General features: G+C 46.7%; 4 protein-coding genes across 4 annotated transcripts; 1 reads left to right on the forward strand and 3 right to left on the reverse strand.

The window, feature by feature from the left end:
- Nucleotides 1-1,070: 1,070 nt before the first annotated feature.
- Nucleotides 1,071-1,460, forward strand: LOC144486280 (histone H2A-like). Its single transcript, XM_078204335.1, has one exon. It carries the CDS (start codon nt 1,071-1,073, stop codon nt 1,458-1,460), a length of 390 nt encoding a protein of 129 aa, XP_078060461.1.
- Nucleotides 1,461-2,234: 774 nt separating this feature from the next.
- Nucleotides 2,235-2,645, reverse strand: LOC144486304 (histone H3). Its single transcript, XM_078204361.1, has one exon. It carries the CDS (start codon nt 2,643-2,645, stop codon nt 2,235-2,237), a length of 411 nt encoding a protein of 136 aa, XP_078060487.1.
- A 1,351-nt stretch (nt 2,646-3,996) lies between these two features.
- LOC144486282 (histone H4) lies at nt 3,997-4,308 on the reverse strand. Its single transcript, XM_078204337.1, has one exon. The coding sequence runs from the start codon at nt 4,306-4,308 to the stop codon at nt 3,997-3,999; it is 312 nt and encodes a 103-aa protein (XP_078060463.1).
- An 883-nt stretch (nt 4,309-5,191) lies between these two features.
- On the reverse strand, nt 5,192-5,842 carry LOC144486293 (histone H1-like). Its single transcript, XM_078204352.1, has one exon. It carries the CDS (start codon nt 5,840-5,842, stop codon nt 5,192-5,194), a length of 651 nt encoding a protein of 216 aa, XP_078060478.1.
- Between the last annotated feature and the right edge of the window lie 8,002 nt (nt 5,843-13,844).

Below are 13,844 nucleotides of genomic sequence, written 5' to 3' on the forward strand. Positions count from 1 at the left end.
CGGCCCTCTGTTCGTCTGCAGTTTCCTGCATCTCGCCACAAACATAACCACTCTGCTCTACGACATCACAAGGACGTTTCAAACTAAATGTGTTCCCAAGGATAATCTGTTTCTGTCACTATGAACTTTTCTCGTTGTTCTTTCAGCCGGTGTAAATCCAGAGAATGGAAGGGATGGAGGGAAAAATCTTTCCCGAATCCTATTTGATCATCATTCCAATAACATTTGGGTGAGGAAATCTAATCGTCAGTCTCTGTGAAAAGCTGTATCCGGCACCTTCCTATTCGATGGTTAGAATGTAAAATGGAATAACTTCGACTGCTGTTTGTGTCTCCTGTCCTGTAAACCAAACACTGACCCAGAATTCACTCACTGCCTTCGCTTTGTGCTGAAAACTGTTATTATTCTGTTATTTTCACAGCTCCTAAATGACCTCATTAGCGGCTATTTTTCGCGGTAACGGTCCCTTCCCTCAATTCCTGAAATGTTCATTGATTCATCATTTTATTCACAGTAATTCTCCGCAGGGTAACATTCCGGAGTGGGATTATTACAGAGCGGAATAAGGACAGTGTGCGGACTCGATCCGGCTCCCTGTTTTCTGTGAAGGAGAGTGGGTTCTGATTGAAGACGAAACGGAGTGTTTTCCTTCTGGGAATGCTGTGAACAGGGATTGATTCCCGCCCGGGACAGTTAGAAAGCGATAGGAGAATGAAGCACATTGAAAGAAAATGTTAAAGCCGCGCCTGCGATTGGTGACGGGAAGAGCTGAATAAAAGCAAATCAATAGAAGGGATTTGAAATCTCTGACTGAGGGCGACATTGATTTGAATTCGCTCCTTTCCCACAATGAAATTGGCGGGCTTTTGGAAATGGACAAATTCTCTGCTTCTGCCGGTTGTTGTGGGGAAATCCCGCCCTCTTCTGTTTCCAGTGAGCTGATTGGTGAAGAATATAGGCAAATGAGGTGAATAGAGCAGCGGCCAATCAGAGGAGCTGTCAGTTTATAAGAACAGTCAATGCTGGAGAAATTGCTGATTCTTTGTGAAAGTGTTTGTGAGATTGTGCAAATGTCTGGAAGAGGAAAGGGCGGCGGGAAAGCTCGGGCCAAGGCCAAATCTCGCTCCTCCCGGGCTGGACTGCAGTTCCCGGTGGGCCGTGTTCACAGGCTCCTGAGAAAGGGCAACTATGCTGAGCGTGTGGGTGCCGGAGCCCCGGTCTATCTGGCTGCTGTGCTCGAGTATCTGACCGCTGAAATCCTGGAGCTGGCTGGGAACGCGGCCCGGGACAACAAGAAGACTCGCATCATCCCCAGACACCTGCAGCTGGCCGTCCGCAACGACGAGGAGCTCAACAAGCTGCTGGGAGGAGTGACCATCGCTCAGGGCGGGGTGCTGCCTAATATCCAGGCCGTGCTGCTGCCCAAGAAAAGCAGCGCTGGGACCGCGAAGAGCAAGTGAAGCGACCATTCTTTAATCTGATAACCCAAAGGCTCTTTTCAGAGCCACTCACTTTATCTGAAAAAGGGCGACCTGGTGTCTATCGGTCAGTTTCTGCACTGCTATTCATAGCACAGCTGTTTCCCGCTTTGTTCTATCAATCCGTACTATTGACACATACAGTATTTTAATGCAAGTCGCTGCTGTTTATTGGGGAAACTATCCCAGTGAACATAAATGATCCTATTTCAAATATAATTGCTTTAAAATGTGATAATCTGCGAGGACATTCATCTGCAGCCCATCGGTTTTCAAAGTCAGTCACTATCTGGAAAAGTGTTAATGTCTATGCGAATGTGCAAGCGTTTCTGCAATGGCTATATCGGTGTGAGTGGGTTACTGTTTGAGATATGCTTCATATTCTGAACCTAATTGACGCAATTTTCAACACTCGCTGCGACTCGAAACATGTGCGAAGAAAGTGGATTTGCGGAATTATTGCTCGGAAACTGAAATGATCGCAGGTTTAATAAAACCACTTTAAAATTGAATTGCGGTAGAACTGTTAACGGCATCGCTTTTACTCTAACCATCAAAGGATTGGAGATATGAGTGACCTCAATGCAACGGAGAGTTAATTGTTAGCATGGAGAGGTTTCGGTACTGGAGTCCTGGGAATATTCTGTCCTGGGAATTCAAACACTAGAATCGTTAACAGGAGATCGCAGCTCTTTCATTTGCCGATTTGGTGGCTCTTAAAAGAGCCGTTGTTGGACTTGATGCTGAAGTCGGGGTTTAGGCGCGTTCCCCGCGGATGCGGCGGGCCAGCTGGATGTCTTTGGGCATGATGGTGACTCGCTTGGCGTGGATGGCGCACAGGTTGGTGTCCTCAAAGAGCCCCACCAGGTAAGCCTCGCTGGCCTCCTGCAGGGCCATGACGGCCGAGCTCTGGAAGCGCAGGTCTGTCTTGAAGTCCTGAGCGATCTCTCGCACCAGGCGCTGGAAGGGCAGTTTGCGGATCAGCAGCTCGGTGGATTTCTGGTAGCGGCGGATCTCCCTCAGAGCCACAGTGCCGGGTCTGTAACGATGAGGCTTCTTCACTCCGCCCGTGGCTGGAGCGCTCTTCCGGGCCGCTTTAGTAGCCAGCTGTTTGCGAGGAGCTTTCCCTCCGGTCGATTTGCGCGCTGTCTGCTTGGTCCTGGCCATTTTCTGAACGGATTCAGCACAATCTCTGAGACACAAACTATTAATACAGAGTCTGTCCTGCTGCCGCCTTTTTAAACTCTGTGAGGAACCGCCCCCAGCGGGAATTGGCCCAGGAAGTTTCAATCAAACTCTGACCGGGGAATTAATGTCTGTACCTCAGGTTCTGATTAGTTCAGTTGTTTTGTGAACCGCGCCTTTCAGAAATTGGGCCGTTTTCGATGCAGGAAATAGCCGTCTGTATAAAAGACTTTATCCCGTCCTTATTAAAACAAACATTACTCGAAATATTGAAGATTTGAAGTCTATCTCCCTGCACTTAGTGCTTTAGACCCTTTTCCCGCTCTCTGGGCTGTTCATTCCCAGAATCTCCCGCTGTTCCACTCGATCCCTGTCCCTTTCCTCACCAGCCCATTCAGATTTCCCCTCTCCTGCCGCTTGTAACATTCGCCGCCGTTTCCGGGGGACAGGATCAGAAATCCTTCTCTGTGTCTCCCTGACGCCGGTGTGAAAGGGGTTGAGTCTGTTGTTTGTTACAGAGAGTGACTTCATATTTGTCCCGTTTGACATTACTGAATAGAGCCGTTTGCCGCCCGTGGCGGACAAATGTTCAGAAATGAAACCTCTTTGTAAAATAATCTTACAGCAGAATATTAATTGAGAATCTATTTTTAATAAGTTAAGAATTTGTCTCAATTCCCTTTCCCGCGCTGAAATTGGCGGCATTTCCCCAATTCAAAATTTCTGCTGGTTGACAGTTGAAGCCAATGATTGGCTCAATGTTCACATTCGATGCTCTGCGATTGGTTCAGAGCTGCGAATGCGGAGAGGATGGCCAATCAGAAGCAGGCTGGGGTTGGAGCGGCTCAAACTGCGGGAATTGCGGTTTTGTGAATGACTGAGCGGAAACTGATCAGTTTCACAAAGCCTGTCAGTTTCAGTGCAGGAAACAACCGTCTGGGGTCAAATAGCATCACAACTGGGACTGGTCCCAGTGAACGATTCACCGGCTGCTGCTACTAAACTCCGCTATTCCAGAGAAAGCTTTTATAAACTCGATCCAAACACTGAGTGATTAAACAGGAGTGATGTGGCGTTTCACTGAGGGCACATGTCAACTGGGGACTGCTCAGACAATCCACTTAAAAATTTCAAAAACAATTCCCATCGCCGCTCCAAATGAAATGTTAAATTCGGTGATTCCCGCACTGTAACCTAAACAAAACAAACATGCATCTCAAACACTGAACAGCCTGTCCCAGCTGCCGTTCCCAGGTCACTGCTCTCTCTGTGAAGCGGTGAGTGGCTCTTAAAAGAGCCTTTGTTGTGTGTTCGGGAGGAAGGTTGCAGTTGTTCAGCCGCCGAATCCATAGAGAGTGCGGCCCTGGCGTTTCAGAGCGTACACCACATCCATGGCAGTGACCGTCTTGCGCTTGGCGTGTTCAGTGTAGGTGACCGCATCCCTGATCACATTCTCCAGGAAAACCTTCAGCACACCGCGAGTCTCCTCATAGATCAAACCCGAGATCCGCTTGACACCGCCACGGCGAGCCAGGCGGCGGATTGCTGGCTTGGTGATGCCCTGGATATTATCACGGAGCACTTTGCGGTGCCGCTTTGCGCCGCCTTTACCCAGTCCTTTGCCCCCTTTCCCTCTGCCAGACATGATGATTCTTCACTCAGATCACTGCACAATATGAGAGAGGAACTCTTTCAGGCTCCTTTCATACAGCCCGCACCGACCTGACTGAGAAAGGCGGAGTGAGAGCAGAGAGGGGAGGAGACAGAGTGAAGATTAAACACAGAGCGGGAGGGAGGAGAGAGCCGGACTGACACACACACACAGAACGGCCCCTGATCTTTCAGCTCCACCTCCAGTTTCTGCAACCGCCAATTTCAACCCGTTTAATAACAATGGAAGCGAAACACAGCTCCCCACACAAACCCTTCCAGAGCCGCCCTTCACAGTCAAGAGTTTCCACAAACCTGGAGCTTTGAAATATGGAATCAAAACAGAAAATGCTGCAAATAATCAGCAGCTCCCGCAGCTTTTGTGAAGAGGGAGTTAATGAGTCGGTTCGTGACTTTTTGCTTTTGTGTTTAAAACCTGGCCCCGTTATGATTCCCAGTCAGTAATATTCCGACTTAAACACAGCAAGAATCGAGGAAGAATCTCCCTCAGGAACATCCTCACCCACATCCGCTTCCAGCTGTTTACAAATACCTTATTGCAGCTGTTTGGGGAAATCTCCTGTGTTAAAATTGAAGTTGGAAAGCGGTATTTAGCCGCCAGTGTTACTGTCTCACACTGAATCTACCAGACATCTTTATTATGAGAGAAAGTGGCGATTGAACAAATGTGAAATTCAAATGAAATTCAGCCTCTGCTGTGTTTTGCTTTAGTCTGAATTTGAAATGATCTCTATTGAGAATGAGCCGAGCCGCGGGACAGGAATCATTTTCTTGCGGGATCAGCTCTTTCCTGAGAGATGTGGGTGGCTCTGAGAAGAGCCTTTGGGTTCAGAGGTTTACAATTTGCTCGGGTTGTTTCACTTCTTTCCTGGCGCTTTCTTCGCTTTTGCTGCTTTCACTTTGGGTTTGGCCTTGGATTTAGTCACTTTTTTGACAGACTTTCCGCCCGTCACCTTCTTCACAGGAGACTTTTTCTTCAGGGCTGCTTTCTTCACCGCCTTTTTTGGAGTTGCCGCCTTCTTGCTGCTTGTTTTCTTCACTGTTGATTTCTTCACTGGAGTTTTCTTTGCTGCGGGTTTCTTGGCTGCTGCCTTCTTTGTTGTCAGCTTCTTGGCCGCTGTTTTCTTTACTAAAGATTTCTTGGCTGTTGGTGTCTTCACCTTCTTTCCCATTTTCCCCGGGCTTTCCTTCTTAGCGAGTTTGAAGGAGCCGGAGGCGCCCTGTCCCTTTATCTGCACCAGAGACCCTGTCTCCACCTTCCTCTTGATCGTTAACCTGATCTGGGAGACGCGCTTCCCCACATCCACTCCGCTGCCAGCCAAAGCTTTCTTTATCGCGGCCAGGGACATCCCCTTGCGATCGCTGCATCCCGCCACAACATTGAGGATCTGCTCGCCTAACTTGGGACCGGCTGCCGCAGGTCGGGGAGCCGCCTTCTTCTTCCTGGGAGACTTCACTTGAGCGGGAGCGGCTGGAGGAGCCGTTTCGGCGGCTGCAGTTTCAGTCATATCCGAGAGTGTGTGGAAAATCTGTGTGAGAGTCAGAACTGGATCCGAAATGAACCCAGTGGTGGCGGCACAGAGCAACTTAAAGGCAGAGAGCGGACGGAGCAGAGACAAGCTGCTGTCAGCTCCCGGCTCCTCCAGCCTCTCTGTGTTTCTCTCTCCTCACAAACTCTCCCATTGCAATGAAATTCCGCCTCTCCAGAGATCCAGCTCACATCCTTCATGTCTCTGACACACGAATGTTTGCTGTTGAAAAGGTTTCACTCGAACTGAGGACTCCATTTTCCACTGAAACCCGTTTTACTGCTGCACTGATCGCGCTCTCACACGCGATAGCTGACATGTTCTCTACTTTTCCACTGAATTCTTCAATTTAGCGAAACAATTGCCTTGAAATCTAACTTTGGGGCTCAGCAGGGGGATTGGGGGGAATCTTTGATTGAAAATCGTTTTATTTTACACAAGAGAGACTCGGAGATCTCATGATCAGAACAGACACACAAACACAGTTGGATTAGTCTGACCCGCCCGCTCCTTTCATACACTCTCTCTTACACAATATTCACATCTACACATTCACAGGACAAAACTTTCACCAACTGTAAGGTCCCAGGACGGAATTTCTCCTCCTTCCGGCCTTTGCTCCGGATTCCAGGGGGTTAGTTATAGTTTTTCATCTCAGTAACTGTTAAACACTCTGAAGCCCGCTCCCTGCAGATTGCCTTTGAATTCATTCATGGAATGTGAGTGTCGCTGTCTGGGTCAGCATTTATTGCCCATCCCTAATTGCCCTTGGGAAGGTGGTGATGAGCTGCCTTCTGGAACCGCTGCAGTTCATGTGGTGTGGGACCACATCTGTTTACCAGATTCCGTGGCCAGAGCTAATAATATCTGGGGGGGGTTTCAGTTATTATAGTGATTGCAGACATCATTGTGTCTTTCGGGTGAAAATACAAATTATTTGCTCTCGGAGTCTCTAGATTTCCTGTTTTATTTGTTTCTTCTGCACTGACAGGTAACAGTAAATCACAACCTCAACAACCAGTGACAGCCAGTTAAATAATCATCCCCCACTCGCTGAAAGTGAAGTTTCTGATAGTGATGGACAGTTTCCGACCATCCTCCGATTGGGCCTGAGGAAACCAGATTCACTGTCAAAGCTGAACTTTGTTACAGAAGGGGTGGAAGTGCCAGGTGAGCGATGGTGGTGGAGTAGTGACTGTGCGAGCATTTGACCAAGAGTCAGTTCCTGACCATCACAGTGGTGATTTATTTAATTAACTATCGCAGGTCACAACAGCAGGTGGGCATTCCTAAAATAAAATTCACTAAAGATTCTCACCATCACTGTGGTTCTAATGGAAAATCCAGCTTCAATTTACTTTGTGGAAACTTTGTTAAAATGAAAGAACAGGCCTCAAAACTAATCAATGAGTTCTCAGTCAGAAACAATAGTAAAAAGGTGGCTGAAACTGTCCAGAAAAACGAGAAAAGCCAAGTTCAGTTTACAAACTGTGCCATGGACACACCAAATGTCTGATGAAATCAGCAGCGAAGGTAGTTCCTAATTATAACTATTGAAAAGAAGGGCTGTTTGAGCAGATTGAGTGATGGTGGTATAGTGGTGAGCACAGCTACCTTCCAAACAATTGACCCGAGTTCGATTCCCGGCTATCACATTGATAGTTTATGTAGAACCTTGTCCACGGTTTCTTGTGTTTTAAACCGAGTGGACAAAAACAGTACGAACGCAACATTTGACAGGAATGAAATAAAATAATAAAAAGTTTCATTTTTTTCTTCGGACGTAATTCGTTTCAAATGAAAAATTATTGAAATAGAAAACCAAATCTCTGACCTAATAAATGAGTTCTCCATCAGAGACAAAGATAAAATTACAGCTCACACACTGTGCTCTGCACAATCCTGGTACCTGATGAAGTTAATATGAACGTTATTGGGGTGGTTCAATCATTCTGACACATGTGCAGCTGCAATGACTGAGTGGTTAAGGCTTTGGACATCGGCAATGCTGTCCAGAGCACACATTCAAACTGTGGTAATTATACAATACATGGCAGCATTGTGAACAGTGAGGGGGTACTGCTGAAGCTCAAAGTTCCTGATACAGCTTGTGGATTGGTCAAACAAGACCAATTTAAAGCAGAGAAGTGTGAAATGATTTATTTCATTGGGAAGAAAAGGTTGAGACAATATAAAAGTAATGATACAATTGTAAAAGCATGCAGGAACAAGGGGCCTGCAGTTAAATGTGACACTAATAATTGCTGTTTGAGTGGCAGGTTGAGAGCATGGTTAATAAAGTATTTGGTTTTGTGAGCTTTATACGTAGGGACATAGAGTACAAGAGCAAGCAGGTTATGGGAAACCTGTATAAAACACTGGTTTGGCCTCAGTTGGAGTATTTGACTCTGATCTGGACAGCAGTCGTTGGAAAGGATGTGAAGGCATTGGAGAGGGTGCAATAAATCTCTGGGCATGGGTCCAGGGATGAGGAAGTTCAGTTACATCGGTAGATTGAGAATTTGGGTCTGTTCTCTTTGACGAAGAGAAGGTTGAGAGGAGATTTGATAGAAGTGTTCAGAATTGTGAAAGGAGTAAAACATTCTGTGCTGGGACCTTACAGTTGGTAAAAGTTTTGTCCTGTGAATGTGTAGGTGTGAATATTGTGGAAAAGAGAGTGTATGAAAGGAGCGGGCGGGTCAGACTAATCCAACTGTGTTTGTGTGTCTGTTCTGATCATGTGGAGGGAATTGGAAGGAGCTGATAGGGAGAAGCTGTCATGTCCCAATCTTCCTCTGTCAGGAAGTGTTCCCCAAACTGAATGGACAGGGCACTTTCCCGGTTACACTTCTCCGGCAATGCTAAATATTCTGAGTATTTGTTTTAATGTGAAACATTTAAGATAATTATACAAACACAATAAATTGTTGAGAGTAAAGAAGAAACATTTAAAATGAAAATTCATGTTGACGTCTCTCTGCTGAACTTTTAGTCTTTCCAGTCTGGGCCAGTGGTCTGATTAATCCGATGGTGCTTTTCCCAGTCGCCTGTGTAACGTGGCTTGAATCCCGGCCTTCCAGGTTTTGAACTGCATAGCGGAGCATTTGAGAAAGTATTGGGGCTGAATGGCCTCATCTAGCTCTAGTCTTCCTTCCGTCTGGTGAGCTAATCTGACATCCAACCCAGAGTGGAAATGCTGCATAGATTGTCTTAAAAATGGTCTCTAAGCTGAGGGAGTGACTGTAAATCTCGTCACCACTTCCATCCTGACTAATTTCCTCCACTTCAAACCGTCCATCAATGTCAGAAGGAGTCAGAACTGGAGTAGGAGACTCCACCAATGATTGAGGTCCCATCTTTGACCACTCGAGCATCCTGCCTTGCCTCACACCTTCTCTGTTCTCCAGCAGCGGTGATGTACCAGGGTCTTGGCTGCTCTGAATGGCCTGTTTGAGGGTCTCCTTGCTCCAAAGCAGATGACTTTTGATGTCTGCCAGCAAGTTGTTGAGATTTGGCTCCTCCTCATCTCCATCTCCAACTAGGACAGCACGGTAGCACAGTGGTTAGCACTGCTGCTTCACAGCTCCAGGGTCCCAGGTTCGATTCCCGGCTCGGGTCACTGTCTGTGTGGAGTTTGCACATTCTCTGCGTGGATTTTCTCCGGGTGCTCCGCTTTCCTCCCACAGTCCAAAGATGTGCAGGTTAGGTTGATTGGCCAGGTTAAAAATTGCCCCTTAGTGTCCTGAGATGCGTAGGTTAGAGGGATTAGCGGGTAAATATGTGGGGGTAGGGCCTGGGTGGGATTGTGGTCGGTGCAGACTCGATGGGCCGAATAGCCTCCTTCTGCACTGTAGGGTTTCTATGAACTTCAGACCAGTCGGGAACTTCCATCTTCCAAGCTTCTCGGGGCTGGTTGAACAGAAACAACAATAATTAAGGATTTTGCGGAGTTGTTACATTCGAGCAGATTTCCCCCTGGGGCATTTCATTAAACACCGGCTTTTTCACTTCATTATTAACTGCAGGAATGGCAATGGAATGTATTGGTCCATTTATCCTCACATAGGAGTTGGGACGTCATGTTGAAGTTGTACAAGACATTGGTAAGGCCCCGCTAGGAATACTGTGTACAGTTCTGGTCACACTGTTATAGAAAGGATATTATTAAATGAGAAAGACTGCAGAAAAGATTTACTATGATGCTACCGGGACTTGACGGTTTGAGTTATAAGGAGAGGATGAATAGTCTGGGACTTTTTGTCTGGAGCGTAGGAGTCTTAGGGATGATCTTATAGAGGTTATAAAATAATGAGGACCACAGATGAGGAAGATAGTCAACATCTTTTCCCAAAGTTAGGGGAGTCTAAAAGTGGGGGACACAGGTTTAAGGTGAGAGGGGAGAAACACAAAAGGGTCCAGAGGGGCAATTTTTTCACACAGAGGGTGGTGAGTGTCTGTAACGAGCTGCCAGAGGTAGTAGTAGAAGCGGTTACAATTTTGTCTTTTAAAAAGCATTTCGATAGTTGCATGGGTAAGATTGGTATAGAGGGATATGGGCCAAACGCAGGCAATTGGGAATAGCTTATTGGTAAAAACTGGACGACACGGATTAGTTGGGCTGAAGGGCCTGTTTCCAGCTGTGAATGTCTGTGACTGTACGACTATGACTCTAGCCCTAACTGGAAATGATGCAGATTGTCACTGTCATTGCTGTAAGTGGGATGGGGACAATGCTCACTCACAGCATCTGTATTCCATCTGAACAGCTGGCAGGTAGAACACAAAATCAATGGTAAACATTCTGTCAGCATCCAGTGAAACTGGGTAACTGTGGTAACGGGTCGGTACATTGACAACACAGGACTCTGTGACAATACCTTCATCCCCAACAGGGTGATGTCACCAGGATCCACAATTCCCCCAGTTTGGAGATTCCACTCAGGAAGCAAGGAGCAAAGTGTAAGACACCAGAGAAAAGACAAAAGATTTTCATTTCTATCGAACCAATCATCATCTCTGGAGTTCCCAAAGGACAGTCAATGAATGACTTCTTTAAGAAGTCATAGAGTCAGAGAATTTTACAGCACAGAAAGAGGCCATTCGGCCCCTCGTGTATGCACCGGCCATCAGCACCTATCTATTCTAATCCCATCCCGATCTGGATGAGGGAACCAAACGTAACATTTCCACGTTTGCTGACAACACAAAACTGGGCGGAATTGTGAGTTGTGAGGAGGATGTAAGGAGGCTTCAAGGTGATTTAGACAAGTTGAGTGAGTGAACAAGCACATGGTAGATGCAGCACAATGCGGCTAAATATGAAGTTATACACTTTGGTGTGAAAAACAGAAAGGACAGGATGAGAGGAGATCTGATTGAAAAATATACAATTCTAACAGGGCTGGACAGACTAGCTGCAGGAAGGATGTTTTCCTTGGTTGGGGAATGTAGAACAAGGGGACACAGTCTTAGGATATGGAGTACACCATTTAGAAATGAGATGAGGAGAGATTTCTTCACTTAGAGGGTGGTGAACCTGTGGAATTCTCTACCTCAGAAGCTGTGGCGACCAAGTCACTGCATATATTCAAGAAGGAGAGAGAGAAATTTTTAGATTTTAATGGCATCAAGGGGTATTGGGAAAAGCTGAGAATATGGAATTGCGATATAGGATCAGACATGATCACATTGAATGATGGAACAGGCTCAAAGGGCTGAATGGCCGACTCCTGTTCCGAGTTTCAATGTTTCCAAGTTCTGATGAAAGGTCACATACCTGAAAAACTAACTCTGTTTCTCTCTGTAGACAGATGCTGCACAATCTGCTGAGCTTTCTTTTCTGTTTCATTTCAGATTTCCAGCGTCTGAACTGAACCCAGCCAGAGTCAGCACCTTCAGGAGAGAGAGAGAGAGGAATCAGTGAGTGTAGAACTGAACACAGCCAGAGTCAGCACCTTCAGGAGAGAGAGAGAGGAACCAGTGAGTGTAGAACTGAACCCAGCCAGAGTCAGCACCTTCAATAGAAAGAGAGGAACCAGTGAGTGTGGAACTGAACACAGCCAGAGTCAGCACCTTCAGGAGAGAGAGAGCAACCAGTGAGTGTGGAACTGAACCCAGCCAGAGTCAGCACCTTCAGGGGATAGAGAGAGGAACCAGTGAGTGTGGAACTGAACACAGCCAGAGTCAGCACCTTCAATAGAGAGAGAGAGAGGAACCAGTGAGTGTAGAACTGAACCAGCTAGAGTCAGCACCTTCAATAGAGAGAGAGAGAGGAATCAGTGAGTGTAGAATTGAACCCAGCCAGAGTCAGCACCTTCAGGAGAAAGAGAGAGAGGAACCAGTGAGTGTAGAATTGAACCCAGCCAGAGTCAGCACCTTCAGGAGAGAGAGAGGAACCAGTGAGTGTAGAACTGAACCCAGCCAGAGTCAGCACCTTTAGGAGAGAGTGAGAGGAATCAGTGAGTGTAGAACTGAACCCAGCCAGAGTCAGCACCTTCAGGAGAGAGCGAGGAACGAGTGAGTGTAGAATTGAACCCAGCCAGAGTCAGCAGCTTCAGCGGAGAGAGAGGAACCAGTGAGTGTAGAACTGAACCCAGCCAGAGTCAGCACCTTCAGGGGATAGAGAGGTAATTAATTTAAGCCCTGTATTCAAAATCAGAAGAAGAGAGGATTTGATTTGATTTGATTTATTATTGTCACATGTATTAACATATTGTTTCTTGCGCGCTATCCAGACAAAACATACCGTTCATAGAGAAGGAAATGAGAGAGTTCAGAATGTAGTGTTACAGGAAAGAGGGAACCAATGACCAGTGAGCTGAACGTCGGTCGTAGGGCAGTTGCTGGAGTCCATTATCAAGCGTTTGAAAAGCAGTGTTCTAATCAGATAAAGTCAGCATGGATTTACAAAAGGGAAATCATGCTTGACAAAACTACTAGAATTCTTTGAGGATGTAACTAGTAGAGTTGACCAGGGAGAACCGGTGGATGTGATTTATTTCGACTTTCAGAAGGCTTTGGACAAGGTCTTACGTAACGGTTTTAAGTTATAAAGTTTAAAGTTTGTTTATTAGTGTCACAAGTAGGTTTACATTAACACTGCAATGAAGTTATTGTGAAAATCCCCCAGTCGCCATACTCTGCCGCCTGTTTGGGTAGATTGAGAGAATTTAGCATGGCCAATGCAACTAACCAGCATGCCTTTCAGACTGTGGGAGGAAACCAGAGCATCCAGAGGAAACGCACGCAGACACAGAGGGAACATGCAAACTCCACAAGTGACCCAAGCCAGGAATCGAACCCGGCTCCCTGGCGCTGTGAGACAGCAGTGCCAACCACTGTGCCGCCGTGCCACTCTGCTACTATGTAAAGTTAAAGTGGAGGCTTTGGAGAGAGTACAGAGGAGGTTTACCAGGATGTTGCCTGGTATGGAGGGGCTTGGTTATGAGGAGAGATTGGGGAAACTGGGGTTGTTCTCCTTGGAAAGATGGAGGATGAGGGGAGACTTAATAGCGGTGTATAAAATTATGAAAGGCATAGATAGGGTGAACGGTGGGAAGCTTTTCCCTGGGTCGGTGGTGACGTTCACGAGGGGTCATAGGTTCAAGGTGAAGGGGGGGAGGTTTAACACAGATATCAGAAGGACATATTTTACACAGAGGGTCGTGGGGGCCTGCAATGTGTTGCCGGGCAAGGTGGTGGAGGCGGACACACTGGGAACGTTTAAGACTTATCTAGACAGCTATATGAACGGAGTGGGAATGGAGGGATACAAAAGAGTGGTCTAGTTTGGACCAGGGAGCGGCGCGGGCTAATTGTTCTTTGTTTCTCGTTTCAAGTCTTCATTCTATGATCATCTTGCTGTTGCCAGTACAGAGCGAGACTGCGGATAGTTGGGAACCTGTCTCGGGGGCAGGGAATTCAGATGGTGTTCGTAAAGCAGAAGTGGAAATTAATAGGGTTGGGAAGCATTTTCTGATCA

This window comes from Mustelus asterias, unplaced genomic scaffold (assembly GCF_964213995.1).
Source record: "Mustelus asterias unplaced genomic scaffold, sMusAst1.hap1.1 HAP1_SCAFFOLD_311, whole genome shotgun sequence".
NCBI classification, from domain to species: Eukaryota; Metazoa; Chordata; class Chondrichthyes; order Carcharhiniformes; family Triakidae; genus Mustelus; species Mustelus asterias.